General features: G+C 33.2%; 1 protein-coding gene across 1 annotated transcript in view; it reads right to left on the bottom strand.

Moving 5' to 3' along the window:
- The window catches only part of LOC150106699 (sister chromatid cohesion protein PDS5 homolog A-like), a 670,786-nt gene that overhangs the window by 399,562 nt on the left and 256,779 nt on the right, over positions 1-14,445 (bottom strand). The window contains exons 12-13 of the mRNA XM_090393290.1: positions 10,977-11,128; positions 3,079-3,192 (exon numbers count right to left, since the gene is read on the bottom strand). Of these exons, the coding sequence (XP_090249416.1) occupies positions 3,079-3,192; positions 10,977-11,128 (266 nt within the window). The remainder of the gene's footprint in view (positions 1-3,078; positions 3,193-10,976; positions 11,129-14,445) is intronic.

Raw genomic sequence — 14,445 nt, 5'->3', positions numbered from 1 at the left:
AACATTCTCAGATGCTTTCAGTCTTTAAAGCATTTACTGTATCAATTCACCTAGATCTTGGTTTTTCTCAGGGTTTTCTTGTCATGTATTATGATAGTATCCTGTATACCAGGGTATATAGGATACTATCATAATATCCTGTATACCCTGCAAAGCTATATATAAGGAATTTGATTATGATAATTTTTTGTTTTATTTATTTTTCAAGAAAAATGACTGAATTTTTAGTATATTACAGTTTATCTTTTTATTTAATATCTATGTCTACACATTAATTTTAGATAATGATGTTATTCTAAAATATTTATATTTGTATTTTATTTTAGATAATGATGTTATTCTAAAATATTTATATTTGTATTTTATTTTAGATAATGATGTTATTCTAAAATATTTATATTTGTATTTTATAGTGTAAATGGTGTAAATGCAAGATTATATCCATAAAATCCAAAGATTATGGTATGATAATATCAATGGAAAAATCAAAAACTATGGCCTTTAAAGGACAAGATCCAGCAAGAACTAAAATAGTATTAGATAACAAGATCTTAGAACAGGTGAATTCATCAACCTAGGATATATGATCACTTATGAAAATAAAAAGGTATAAACATAAAAACTGCAAAATATTTAAAAATAACAGGAGTAATTAACTCTATATTTAAACCAAACCTAGTTCAAAAACAAACCAGGCTAAAAGTATACAATACATTAGCCCTACCAGTCTTAATGCATGGAAGCGAAATCTGGACAATAAAACAAAAAGACAAACAAAGATTAACAACAGCAGAAATGAAGTTTATGAGAAAAACTGCAAAGTATACCCTATTTGATCACAAAAGAAACGAAGATGTTATGAAAGAATTAAACCAAGAACCAGTAATTGAAAAAATTAAAAAATATAAACATAGATGGATGGAACACGTTCAAAGAATGAAAACAGAAAGATTACCAAAACAAGCCTTAAAGTACAAGCCATTAGGAAAAAGAAAACCAAGACGTCCTCTTAAACGATTCAACGATGACTTCTAAGACCGGAACAGGCCATACTAGGCCTAAATCCTTGATACGTATGATGATGATGATATCCATAAAAGAAAAACTGCCATTATCATAATATAATTGTGATAATTAGCATAATTCGATTCTACTACAGTGATAATATTACTTCAAACTATATTTAAATATATTTCATTCAAAATAGTATAAAGTAGTCTGATGGAACAGATAAGGATTATTTGCAGCCCAAATGCTGCAAATATGTGAGTTAACATTACAGTTCAGATAAAAATGTGCCTCGTCACTCCACAAGATCTCCCATGGCCATGCATCATCCACCTCCATTCGAGCTAAGAATGTCAGGGCAAACTGCAGTCAAGTTTCTGCATCACCATGAAGCAAAGCCTGAGTATTGGATATCTTGTAGGGAAAACCTCAGAATTTGACGCAGGATTTTCCACACAGTTGAGTATGGCATGTCCAGTTGCCTTGATATTGTCCAAGCACTGCTGGACCCTTCACAATTATTCATTCTGTGTTACACAACAGCAGTTGCAACTTCATCAACTTGTTGAGGAATAACCATTTGCATCCTCATCCTGGCCTCACTGCTAAAGATCTGCTATTTTCAAATTGCAAAATAATTTTTCTAAGATTTGTTATTGTCACTGGACCTTTTCTCCTATCCTTCAAACACCAGAATTCTCAAAGTGTGTGGCATTACTGTTACCGTGTTGTTGATACTAAGGCTTGACTAGCAATGCACATTTCTGTAAGGCAAGATCTTATCAGAATGACGCAAATCCGTTTCAGTATTCCTTATATCCACCAACTCACCATTAGAAACAGTGAAATGATGCAAATATCACATGATTCTAGCGCCAACTGTCTGCTGTTTTTGTACTTTTTTTTCTGTAAATCAAAACTATGTTCCGGAGTTTAATTATGGCCACCTTGTATTTCAGAATAAACACTGCACCTCACCAAAATTTGCCTCTAAAACTGTATTCTTGTGAGATGTATAGCATCAGCAAAGCTACAGACTTAGTAAGCTTTTGACTCTCTCAGACTAATTTCAGGATACTTTCTTTGCTTGCCTCGCAGGACACACTGGTGGTATGGCTAACTCATCAAAAAAGAAGTTCTCAATTTGCAAGGTCTGGAGGTGGACAGAATAATGCAAGATATTACTTGGACCGCTCAGGTATTCAATTTAATTCCAAGATTGGAGTTAAACTGAATATCTGGAACTGATTTCAGTGCAAAAAGTAAAAAAAAAAAAAAAAAAAATTTACTACTATTTACAAGTAGAATTCACATAAAAAAGATGCAAATGCAATATAATCGTGCGAGAAGACTTGTATTTCAATTACTTGTATTGCAACATTTTGCAATATAAGTAATTGAAAAATTTTCTTGGGAAACTTTTTTTTTTCAATTATTAACTTCTAAAGAGCTCTCATATGTTAACTCAGTTGTAAGTGGAATTTGTCTCCATAATTTCTATACAATCAAAACTGAAAACCGATTTAGATTTAATACCTGTAGGGACAAAACGTATACTTGAAAATTCATCAGTATAACATATACTCTTTTCTCTATGATAGCATTCCTTTCTCCAGGTATATTGCATTATATAAGAAAATTTGCAAGGAGTACACGGGAGAAAAATTACTAAAAATGTATTCCTACAAATCAAATGTAAAAATGCCATTGAAAACCACAAATGATAAAAGAAAAAAAGAGAGTATTCAAAATTTAGGAATCAAATATTTCATTCTTTGCACTGAATAACTTGTTCACTTCTGAATAAATGACTTCAATTTGCTTTACTTTTAATGACCACTGATAATATTTTTTATGTCTTAGTATTTTTTGTTGTACAATATACATATCGAAGAATTGCATTTTTAAAATTTTTATAAAACAAAAAAAAATCTGCCAGAGGTGGAAGTAGAAGAATGCCAATAAAGTTGAAGTACCAATAGATGTATGCAAATGTTTTAAGTTTGGAAAACATTGCTTTCTGGGTTCTTCTGAAAGAATTCATTATCGTCTTAATAACCTGATACTTACTTTACAGCATGGTCATCAACTGTGGAATAAAGCTGATATAGTTTTTTCATCCTATCTTCTAAAGAGCTCTGGTATGGTACCAAACATGTATGAAGGATTCTCTCAACAAGAAGCCTAAAAATAAAATTATGATGACAAGAAATATGGTGATAGATAGAAAACTATATTAAAATACTGAAATTAAAACAGAAAGTTATTTTAACACACGTTAACTCTCCTATAGCAAACATTATAACAAACTCACTCACTGTTCTGAAAAGTCCTAACTGAAGTCCTGCAAACAATATAATGATATTCTAAGGAAAACTGTCTATAGCAAATCATCTATTATCACAAACTATTCCACTGTCCTTATAAGTTTGCTGTAGTGAGAGTTAACTATATGTGAGAAATACTGAACAATGAAAATGTGGGTTGGCATTACAAATTGTTAAAATGTTCATGAAGAATTTAAATGTCTCTTTACAAAGAATCATGTTCATTAAATGCATTTTTTAAGCATAAAGAAAAATCATGGGATAAAAACCTTATATATTTATTCCTTTTATCCTTGTCTGATCCATTATTTTATACACCATGACCTTATTCATATAAAGTACTCTTAGGGAAATATTAGTATATTCATCTTAATCACATTTTCCTTTCTTAGTTGGTAGCATGGATGCCATCTCTGCTCTCTAATCAACAGGTCATAAATTCAAATATCATTATCAGTATGGATGTGTGATCTCAAGCATGTTTATAACTGCATAAAGAATATGCCATGTAAGTTTATTTTCCATATAAATTCTTTTCTTTCCACTCTATTTCCTGCAACACTGGTATGATATGCTTGACTAAAGAATCAATCCTCCTAGTCAATCTCTTTTAGTTGGTAAATGAATTTCTGCATCAAGTCTGAGACTATCACCATATTTTTTAGAGGCCTGATTATTTAACCCTTAGTTATTCATTCCTACCTACTGACAGTAGCGATAAATGAATGATAGGTTAACAATGCTTTGGACAGGATTCATGTGCGTTTGTGTGTGTGTTTTTATGTGTATGTACATATGTGTATAATTAAACAAAGCAAAACCACTAAAAGATGATACCCTCTAGATGGCATCTTTTGGTGGTTTTGCAGATAAGTGAAATGCCACTTCTTTCAGAAGATAAAGCAAAACCAAAAGATGCTATCCCTGGATATCACCTTCTTCTGCTGTCTATTAACATTCACATAAACTAATGTTTAACAGTTGGCAATGCTGTAGTTGTAAACTTGCAGTTGATCTTACACATTAATGAATAAAGAGTTTATTGAATCAGAAAATGACCCATAACATTTTATCACAAAGGAGATGACACTTGGATTCCATGAAAGTGCATCTGTAATGGCATGATTTAAGATGGATCCCAATGTTACATGGGTCTTGACATTCTGAAGAGGGGGGGTGGGGGTGGAAGATGTGTTATCCTATTATCAAGCCAAGCAAATTTAGAAGAGAAAAAAAAAGTTCGTTAGAAAGATCAAGCCATTGCAACAACTATCTACACTGAAAGTCTTCCACCAACTCAGCTGCTGATGTTGACTCTGATGATGACTAATAAATAGGTAATTAAATTACTTTTTCCTTTATTTTATAATAAATTCATTTTTTCAATGGTTCTGATTTCTGGAAAGCCAACTAGTTGATTGACCCTGGCTGGACCATCCAGGACTGCCCATTTTGTCGAAACAGAGGCCAAAATAGTGCAAGACTAACAGGATCTTCCTTTCTGTATTTCCACGGGATGTAATGCATGGTAAACACAGTGGCAAGGCATTAGGATCCCAGTGATAGTGGCCTAGAAGACAGGATACTAAAAAAGACTCAGAAGTATAGAGAAGAATACAGGAAGTATAGAAAAAAAAAGAATAAAAAGTGCTAGTACCATCACTTGGAAATCCCCTACACCAAAGTGCTTCACATGGAGGAGATAAATGCCAAAATCATATATAAAATGAATATATGAAAAAAAAAAAAGGAATATGACAGTTAGCATTAAGAATGTGTGAACAGAGGAGGTGGGCACTTAAAAAGAATGGAAGAGGTGAGTTTAAGAAATGTTGTCTGGTGGTAGGATGGTATAAAAATGACTTAGTTAGGAGTGCCTTTGAAGACCAAAATACAAAATCTGACAAAACTGGAATCCTAACAAATAGCAGAGTAATTTGGAGACAAACTGCTAATAAAATCATGTATTAACCATTCTCTTCATGCCCAGTGTCAAATATGTCTGCCATCTTATCCACATAATCCTGTTTTTTTGTTTTTGTTTCTTTTTTTGAAACTCTTCTGCTGATAGAGAAGCCAGGTGGCTTGTACTGTAATTATTTGAGTATAACATCATCTTTTGCATATCACATTTCTTTACCATGAAATCTACATGGATGACAAATAATTATGGAGACAGTATGCACCATCCTTGCCTTCACATGAATTTACAAACAATCATTCTATACCTCCTTTAATTCTAACTACTAATATACATATCTCACAAATAGACTATATAAGGTTGCATATGTCTTTTCCAGATCTGCAAATTTAAACAGAAATCATGATTGTATTCCTATGATTTCTCAAATGTCTGTCCTGAAGAGAAAATCTGATCCTGATAACTCCTATTTAGCCTGAATTCAGCATCTTTAGAAGTCTGTTTTCCATAATTTTTCTTAACCTCTTCTCAAGTTAACTCTCATAACTGGATCACTCAGTAGGGAAATCCCTCAGAAATCTCACATTCTCCCCATCCTTTTTTTATAGATAAGCATTATAATGAATTCTCTATTTTAATCAATTGGAATTCCACCTTCTAACCACACTTTCTGAATAATGAAACAATTCAGAAGGCCTGTCTGCTATAAAACTTGTATAATCTCCACATTTAAGTATTATGTATGAATAATCTAATATGAATATTAAGACACTAAATATCACTGTTTTGGAGTAATGGAAGAAACATACAGCTAGGATAATAATCAACATTTTATTAAGTTCTTATTAACTGATCTTTCACTTTGGCAAAATATCAGCACCTTAGTGCATTTATTGTCCTTATCTATTTTCCAAAGAGCTAGCTACCTTCGTCCATTCTCCAAATGATCATCTAGTCTTATTCTTTCTCTAAAAGATTTCCTTTTGTTAACAGCATTCCTTCCTCCTGCAAAGTGAAATATTTTGGTCAAAATGGAAGAACAATTAATATTAATTGGACGAACATAGAAAATGTCCAATATTAAAGTGGAGACAATGTAAAGTTGCAGACCATGCCACATAAACCATCAGATTAGGTGAAAAAAACTTGACAGATGTAAACATAAATCTGAGAGATGTTTGTAGAATATGCTACAATTCTACGACATTCTCCTAACCTAAATAAATATGGCTACCTCACTGTATCCAAAATCTGGAAGACTCTTGTTGCGAGATCATCAGCTGAACAATCAAGACTATTTTGCCATTAGGTCTAACATCATGCCATTTTGAACTGTGTTTGCTTTTAGCTTTGCCTGCATGCAATTGAATATTCTCATATCGACATGCTTATTAAAATTTGTTCATTGAGGTAAAATACTGGTTAATCATAACTTAATAAAACTGTATATCTTTAACATAACTATATACCCAAGTTAAAAATACTTTCTACATCTATATCTCCTCCTGAGATTTTTATTTAATAAGGTTATAACACCTTATGGTAACTCGCTTTGGTAAAATACTTACAAGCTCTGCATTACTAAATCTTGGTATTTCTAGCCTGGCTCCCACTGATGAGACCTCAATAAAGGTCGAAACCAGTCTGAGTAGTGGCCCCTTGCCTTTAATACAAAACATCATACATCCCCTTCTTGGAGATGTGTTTTGGCATTAAGGGTAAATATTAAGATTAGTGATCAGAGCTTGCTCCACTTCTACCACGAGTTGCCTTGGTCTTGCACTACCTGTGGGATCAGCTAGTCTTGCATATATTGCAGGCGCAAACTTGACATTTTGTCTGTTTGCTTACTTGGAAAAAATGGAGTAAAACCAGGTTTAAAATTACTTGGTATCTTTAACATAACTATATACCCAAGTTAAAAATACTTTCTACATTAATAAAACTGGTAATTATTATTCCTAGACATATAATTTTTACACTAAACAGGAACATCATTTTCTAGTAGAATATTATCCAATTCTCCTGCATTTCTTAATTTTAGATTCCTGAGGATTTTTCTACTCCGAGTTTTGATATGTCCTTGAAACTGCAATCTTTTTGAATATTTTCATACATTATTCCATATCTACCTATCTTATCTCATACTTTTTTAAAAAAATAAGATGATCAGTGGAAAAAAAAATATATATGTATATATATTAGGGTGACCAAGTAATTTTATAAACTTGGTTTTTTACTCCTAATCTCAAGTAAGCAAACAGTTAAGTTTGCGCCTGAAACGTAGTTCAAGTCTAAAGGTGGTGCAACACCAGGGCAACTCATTGTAAAGGTGGGTAAAGCTCTGACCACTATTCTTAGTATTTTCCATAATGTAAAGCACATCTCACTTAGAGATGTATACTGCAATACATTATGGGTGGGGTCACTACCCAGACCGGTTTCAACTTTTTTGAGGTCTCCTCAGTGAGTAGCTAGACCCTAAATACCAAGGTGTTTTTATTTTGAATAATCTCTGGAGAAGATATAGATGTAAATGAGTTTTTTTTTAACCTTGGGAATAATGTATATTAGGGTTACCAAGTAATTTTATAAACTTGGTTATTTTACTCCTAATCCCAAGTAAGCAAACAGTTAAGTTTGTGCCTGAAACATAGTTCAAGTCTAAAGGTGGTGCAACAACATTCTACTAGAAAATGGTATAAAAAAAATAAATAAATAAAAAAAACTCATTTACAACTATATCTCCTCCAGAGATTATTCAAAATAAAAACACCTTTTAGCAACTTGCATAAGTAAAGTTGATAAGGCTCTATATTACTAAAACCTTGGTATTTAGGGTCTAGCTACTCACTGAGGAGACCTCAAAAAAGATTGAAACCGGTCTGGGTAGTGACCTCCACCCATAATGTATTGCAGTATACATCTCTTAGTGAGATGTGCTTTACATTATGGAAAATACTAAGAATAGTGATCAGAGCTTTATACCCACCTTTACAATGAGTTGCCCTGTTGTTGTTGTACCATCTTTAGACTTGAACTATGTTTCAGGTGCAAACTTAACTGTTTGCTTACTTGGGATTAGGAGTAAAATAACCAAGTTTATAAAATTACTTGGTAACCCTAATATACATTATTCCCAAGGTAAAAAAAAACTCATTTACACACACACACACACACACATTTATATATATATTTTTTTTACTGAGATAAAGTAATTACTTCCAAAATCTAGAATATCTTTATTTCGAGGTTGTTATATCACCTTTATCATCTACAATTCCTTTCATACTACTCTTCTTCAATATCCATGCCTTTTCAATAGCCTCCAGCACATTTTGTCACATTTGTAATAATTCACTCATGTTCTCAAGGTTTTTCCCAGAACTAGTGTTTAGCTTTCATCTTTTTTTCTTCTCCCCTACCCATTTGGCAAATACCACATGAAACTTTAATTGTTATTTAATTATTAATTTCATACACTAATTTCATGTAATTCCTCATATCAAAAAGCAAACAGAAAAAAAAAAAAAAACTATATGCAGACAAAGATTTCTGAATGAACAACTGTTATTATTATTCATATTAAACTTGAATTACATGTTGAAATCATACTGAGATGTCCAAACTAGGGTCATTGTTACAGTGCTACATAAGTTTTCTCATATAGGTCTTTTATACAGGGTGTCCCAAAATTCACGCAAGAAGTAATTTTGATAGAAAACAGGTTTTTAATTAAAATTTGTAATTTCTTATTGATTCATAAAGTATATAGTATAGGGTTATGCATGGAATAGCATATCGGGTAAATGGCCTCCACGGCTTTGCTGGCACATACGCATTCTTTTGTCAAAATTTTCCATGACTGTTTTGCATAAATGTGGCTGAATTTCGTTGATATAGCGCTCAATTTCCTCCTTCAAGGCGTGGGTGGTCGTGGGCTTGTTGGCATAAACCTTAGACTTCAAAAAACCCCAAAGAAAAAAGTCCAAGGGCGTTAAGTCACATGATCTGGGCAGCCAATTCTGATCACCAAAATGGGAAATTACACGACTAGGAAATGACTCATGCAGTAATTGAATTGTTTCTCGGGCTGTATGGCATGTGGCACCGTCTCGTTGAAACCACCACATGTCGTCCACATCCATATCTTGCAATTTAGGCACAAAAAACTGGATTATCATGTCGCAATAGCGAGCACCATTAACTGTTATTGCCTTACCAGCTGCATTTTCAAAGAAGAATGGACCGATGATGCCTCCAGCCCAAAATCCGCACCAAACAGTGACACATTGTGGATGCATTTGTTTCTCAACAATCACTCGTGGATTTTCTGAACCCCAAATGCGACAATTTTGTCGATTAACGAAGCCATCAAGATGAAAATGAGCCTCATTGCTGAAGATGATTTTGTTCGAAAAATAAGCATCCACTTGTTGTTGTTCCATAATCCATTCAACGAACTCTCTTCGCTGTGTGTGGTCAGCAGGCTTCAGTTCTTGAGTCAATTGAACTTTGTAAGCATAAAGATGCAAATCTTTCATGAGAATACGCTGTAGAGAGCTTCTCGAAATGCTCAATTCAAGACCACGGTGCCGAATTGATGTTCCTGGACTCTCAGCAACACTCTCACGAACTGCTTCGATGTTTTCTGTTGAACGACTTGTTGAAGGATGGCCAGAGTGTATAAGATCGCTAATTGATCCAGTTTCCTTGAATTTTTTAATTAATCTTTTCACAGTTGATGAAGTTAAATCACTATTCCGACCATATTTTGTATGAAAATTGCGAGCTGTAGCTGCCAAACCTTCATTATTTTTAAAATATTGCTCAACAATGAAAAGCGCTGTTCTTTCATGTAGCACTCCATTTTTAATAACCCTGAACTGTCAGCTGTCACGCTGTCTTTTTTTTCTCGTTGGCAACACTTTACCGCACAAATGGCGCTAAATTTAAATCTTGCGTGAATTTTGGGACACCCTTTATATATGCTGCAAATAGTTAATTTAAGTGAGACCTTGGATTTTATTACACTGAGTAGGACATTGTATCATTTGCTTCTTTAAATCGACAAATTGTCGAATTCTACATATGGCAGCACAGTCAGCTGCCAGTTTACTTGGTATTTTTCTTTGGTTATGTGAAATGACAGTACTGAACTGCCAGTCCATCCTCAACTGTTCATTATCCAGGTGGATATCTAATAATAGGATGGACTATGAAAAGGTGAAAACTGAACATGAAACAGGAGTACTGGGCAGATATCTTCATTCCTTAATCATGTAGGGCTTTCTCTCACTTACCTAGCTTTGATCATTATGCATCTCCTCACAAATAACAAATATTTTAATGCCAAGTTTCATACTTCTCTCTCTCTGTGTTTCATTCTTTTCTGAATTACAATTTTTTTTTTTAAATTTTTTTTTTTACAAGTGTTAACATAAAATTTCAAGATATTAATTACAAACATGTATAAAAACACACATTTAATGACAAATATCAGACAGTACTAAAGAAATAAAATTTATTTCTTTAGTACTGAAATGATTTTATGAGACTTATCAAAAGTCTCATAAAATCATTTATGAGACTTTTGATATTATTATTATTTATTCAGATATGAATACATTTATTCAGATAACAAAAGACTACAGGGAGGATTTCTAAAATTTCTATTTTTATAATTAATGAAGTTCTACTAAGTATTATATAATACCCACCTATCTTCTAATGCAGTCTGATAGTAAACGTGGAGAACTTTGTTCTTAATCCATGAAATGCAGTCACGGGTTGATTCTGGTAGCTCAGGATTGCTCATATGTTGTTTATAAAGGACAGCGAGTCCAAGCAATGCTTCTTTCCGAATTTTGAACTAAAAAAATATGTAACTGATTTAGTACATAAGAAAAAATCCAACAAAAATAATAATCCTAACTGAATAAACTTTGTTAATATGCAACGCAAAAGGAATGCAACTGTTTTTTAAAATATGGTATCAGATGGTCTCTACATTCAATATATCTTTCTTCTGACCATTCAACTGTTGGATCATCCATTTTATTTATCAACACTACCAAGTGCTTAATACCTGCAGTTTTAGCCAGCATAGCATGTTCCCTTGTCTGACCTCCTCTTTCAACTCCTGTTTCAAATTCACCCTTGCGAGCAGAAATAACCAAAGCTGCCAAATCAGCCTGACAAGTTCCTCCAATCATGTTTGGTATACAAAGCTGCGATGTCCAGGAGCATCCAGCAGAGTGAAGTGTTTATTTTCTGTTTCAAAATAAGCCCTTCCAACTTCTACTGTTTTACCTTTATCTCGTTCCTCCTTGCATTTGTCCACTGAATTTGCATATCTATTGGTGTTTAAACTTAAATGTCTTTGAAACATATTGTATTAAGTGTAATAAAACACACATGGCAAAATTAGTTTAATAATAAACTTAGAGCCAATATTTCTGTAGTGTTTCACTATTACTATTTCAGCCATACTGGCAGGACTAGAAGAGGAATTTCTCTTTGATACTTCCATTTATGCATATAGAATAAAGCACATTCTATGATATGCTTTATGTCATGAATGAATAGCTTTTTATTTTATTTCCTGCATACTTCAGTATACTGGTCATTACAAAACACACATTTTGTCAAGGATAGTTATATGCATTATTTTATTTTTACAGAGTATCATGAAGTTTCTAATTACAAACAGGAAAGAAACTAAAATAAGTACCCAGCAAACAGCCACAATTAGAATTATTATAGAATTCTTTCTAATCCTTTTCTTTGTGATTACACGGTGATCAGCATTCATCATAAAAAATACATGAAAGAACTGTTGTATTAAAGTATAAAACTTCAGTTTAATATAAACCAAAATAACCACCGATGTTTAGACCTTCACATTAAGGTCATCATCTGGAGCATATGCATATACAGGAATACCTTGTATAGGGCGGTTTTGAAGCACGCGGGTTTTGGTCTAACACAATTTTTATTATTACACTAACATTGTCAACAATGATCGGCAACTCCCGGGCGCCGCAAGTGACAGTCGAGAGCCACATTTATGCAGTAGTTATTCGATCGGCTCTCACGTAGATACATTCTTTCCCTGTGGCATATTATTTACGTTAATATTAGTATTTAATATTTTTTTATTATTTAAGTATGAGTGAAAAGAGACAAAACAAAGAAGACACTGTTGGAGTAACAAAAAAACGCAAGTGGTCAACATTAGAAAAGAAACTTGAAATTATAAAATATCACAAGAATGGCGCTTCGTTTGCTAAAATAGCACGTGAGAATTCAATGAATGAATCATCTGTATGAACAATTATTCAGAGCAAAGAAAAGATTAAACAACATGGAATGAGCATTGCTTCTTATATGTCAAAAGTGATCACGAGAAATCGATCTTCTCCAACGGAAAATATGGAACCCCTTCTAGTGATCTGGATTGAAGATTGTAATCAGAAAAAGATTCCTTTGAGTTAAATGATAATCCAGGCAAAAGCAATAAGTCTATATGACAAAATAAAAGAAAATGAAAGCGAAAATGAAGGCGGTACAACCAATGACTCTTTTATAGCAAGTCGGGAGTGGTTCTACAATTTCAAAAAGCGTATGGGACTCTATAACATAAGAATCCAAGGTGAAAGCGCAAGTGCTGAACACTAAAACTGCAGAATTATTTCCCAATAAATTGAAGGAGCTTATTGAGAAGGAAGGCTACACACATGATCAAATTTTTAACACTGACGAGACTGGCTTGTTCTGGAAAAGAATGCCATCGCACACATTTCTAGCAGAGAAGAAAAAAAAACACAAGCTGGGTATAAAGTGTCAAAAGACCGATTGACACTTTTACTAGGAGGTAATGCATCAGGTGATTTAAAATTGAAGCCACTGTTAGTGTACAGAGCAGAAAACCCAAGAGCTCTTAAGGGCTTTACAAAGAACAATTCACCTGTTCATTGGCGTTCGAATAAAAAAAAAAAGTGTGGGCGACTCGTTCAATTTTCGAAGACTGGTTTAAAACTTGTTTTTGTCCTGAAGTTAAAAGCTATTGTAAAAAAGAATGATATTCCTTTCAAAATTTTGCTTTTATTAGACAATGCGCCAGGCCATCCAACTCTATTGACTGACGTAGATGAAAATGTCAAGATTCATTTTTTCCCTCCAAACAACATCAATTCTGCAGCCAATGGATCAAGGCATTACTCCACTTTCAAGGCTTACTATTTAAGACGAACTTTTGCTCAAGCTATTAAAGCTGCAGCAGAAGATTCTTGGACTTTGAGTGAATTTTGGAAGAAATTTAACATAAAAGATGCAATTCAAAATATTTAGGAATCTTGGCAAGAGGTGACTCAAAGCAACATGAGAGCAGTATGGCATAATATCTTACTGCATCGTTCAAGGGGCTTTGTTGCCTTTGCAACACAGAAAGAGGAAATCTCAACAGAAATTGTGCAGATGAGCAAAGATCTTGGTTTTACAAGTTTAGATTGTAACAATGTGAATGAATGTATTGATTCTCATTCAAATGATCTGGATGATGAAACCCTTTTGGAGTTGGAACAACAACAACAAGCCTATGAAGCAGAAGAAGACGACCCCACTGATGTCATGGTTGAAGAATTTTCCTTTGCTGACCTTTCAACTTTTGTGAGAAAAATCAACGAAGCTTCCGACTTTCTTATAAATGCTGACCCGAATTTGGAAAGAAGCATCAAAGTGAGACAAAATCTCAATAATGCCATCAAATGCTACAGAGATCTAGTACTTGAAGAGACAAAGAAGACAAGGATGGTTCATCAAACACTAAAAGACTACTTTAGTCAAAAGTAAATTACTGTATGCTAAAATTCAAGCAACATTTGTTTTGTTTTCTACAACTTTTATATCAGTTTAAAAGGATTTTATTTGTTATTTAGTTAATAAAAATTTTTTTTCATTTTTAAACATTTTTATTATCCTAAATTTTTGTAATAAACAAATTAAATTGAAAACCTTTATAAATAGATCTCGAACAATGCAGTTTTGCATAGTGCAGACGCTTCTTGGAGACGCTTCTTGGAAGCAGTTATACAAGACGCTTCTTGTATAACTGCGCTATACAAGGTATAGCACAGTTAATTGGTTCTGTATATAAACTGTATATACAAAGAAACAAGCTGCAATACA

The sequence above is a fragment of the Typopeltis vanoorti genome, chromosome 5, assembly GCF_054136105.1.
Source record: "Typopeltis vanoorti isolate ZY-2024b chromosome 5, IOZ_Tvanoo_1.0, whole genome shotgun sequence".
Taxonomy (NCBI): domain Eukaryota; kingdom Metazoa; phylum Arthropoda; class Arachnida; order Uropygi; family Thelyphonidae; genus Typopeltis; species Typopeltis vanoorti.
The sequence above is the reverse complement of the archived record's forward strand: the minus strand, read 5'-3'. Positions and strand labels throughout refer to the sequence as shown.